The 1,444-nt window shown below is 49.7% G+C and overlaps 1 protein-coding gene across 2 annotated transcripts in view; it reads left to right on the top strand.

Annotated features, from left to right (window-relative positions):
• The window catches only part of sema3h (sema domain, immunoglobulin domain (Ig), short basic domain, secreted, (semaphorin) 3H), a 69,542-nt gene that overhangs the window by 61,500 nt on the left and 6,598 nt on the right, over positions 1-1,444 (top strand). The window contains exons 17-19 of one of the 2 annotated variants that reach the window (XM_087178079.1): positions 114-268; positions 1,076-1,137; positions 1,234-1,376. In XM_087178079.1, coding sequence (XP_087034205.1) covers positions 114-268; positions 1,076-1,137; positions 1,234-1,376 — 360 coding nt within the window. Of the gene's footprint in view, positions 1-110; positions 269-1,075; positions 1,138-1,233; positions 1,377-1,444 lie in introns of both variants that reach the window. The other variant, XM_023421713.2, reaches the window with a different exon arrangement.

The raw sequence follows: 1,444 nt of genomic DNA, 5'->3' as shown, positions 1-1,444 counted from the left end.
TCCCCTCTACTTCCTTTTTCCACCTCGGCCTTCCTCCCCCTGTTTTAAACCCTTGGCTTCTCCTCCGTCTTCTATTTCTATCCGTCATGCCCCCTCTCCTCCTCCTCCAGCAGTGGTTGTTTGTGGGCTCCAGGGAGGGCGTGTCCCAGCTGGCCCTGTACCAGTGTGAGCTGTACGGTCAGGCCTGCGCCGAGTGCTGCCTGGCCAGAGACCCCTACTGCACCTGGGACGGACACGCCTGCAGCCCCTACATGCCCACTGTGCGCAGGTAGGGACGGCGGCTCGCTGCAGATCTGCTCGTGTTTATCCGGAGACACTAATCTGATCATTGTAAAGTTGATATCCTCGCACAAGTTCGGTTTTGTACTCTGTTAGGAAACACATGGGATCCATTTTGTGGAATCAGATTTAAAAGCAGATTTGTTGATAGTTTGAAATGTGGCACAGATTACATCTCAACTCTTTCTGATTAGATTTTAAGCATTTTATCCTCTTTGTTCTGACCTCCCTCCACCATCATCACCTTCAGCCAAAAAACACACTAAATCTAATACAAAACACAGATTGGCATGAAATTTATTGAACAAATTCTTTTTATTTTGACCTTTTCTGCAACATCGTCTTCAGGACAAGCTTTACAGCGTCACACACTCGTCTGTTTAAAGGCTCATTAATGCTTCCTTTGCATTGAGATGGACGTTAAACAATGCATCCACTAGAGGGCGCCAACTCACATCCAGTTCCCGTCCGATCTCAGTCCAGCTGTAGTAGCTGTCCATAATATGTTTATAATTTCTCACCAACTCACATAATCTTTCCTCAAAAAGTTCCACCATTTTCAAAAGTTTTGGGCTCCACTGCTCGACGCTGCCCCGCGGGGTCCGGTGGTGCCGCTACGTTTGGTCCGTATCCGTAAGCTACGTGCAGGAATACGCAGGAAATGAACGCAGAGCACGAACAGAAGCCTCCGTCCGCGTCCGTATTCATATCTGGCGTAGAGCATGAAAGAGCTGTAAGTGTGCATTACTTCCTAACAACAGGATGTAACGAAGCTTTTGTTTCTTTCTCTCCGCAGGAGGAACGCTCGCCACTTGGGAGAGGACGAGGATCCGTTAACTCAGTGTGTCAGACAGGGAGGTGAGGAGACACCTGGATACACCCAGACTTCACATACAGTGTTGACATTTGTTTACAGGAGAGACAGACAGTTAACATACTCTCTGTGTCTCTCAGCTGCACTGCAGGTGGAGGCGGAGCAGAGGGTGATGATGGTCGCCGAGGGCAACAGCACCTACCTGGAGTGTCTGCCTCGGTCCAGACACGCTGCTGTCACCTGGTACAAACAGGCTGGAGAGAACAGTCCTGAACTGAACCAGGTACACACACACACACACCCACACACACCCACACACACACACACACACACACACACACACACACACAC

The sequence above is a fragment of the Seriola lalandi genome, unplaced genomic scaffold (genome assembly GCF_002814215.2).
Source record: "Seriola lalandi dorsalis isolate HSWRI2012SDOR001 ecotype SW California unplaced genomic scaffold, Sedor1 jcf7180002054675, whole genome shotgun sequence".
NCBI lineage: Eukaryota > Metazoa > Chordata > Actinopteri > Carangiformes > Carangidae > Seriola > Seriola lalandi.
This window is presented reverse-complemented; position numbering and strand designations above follow the sequence as displayed.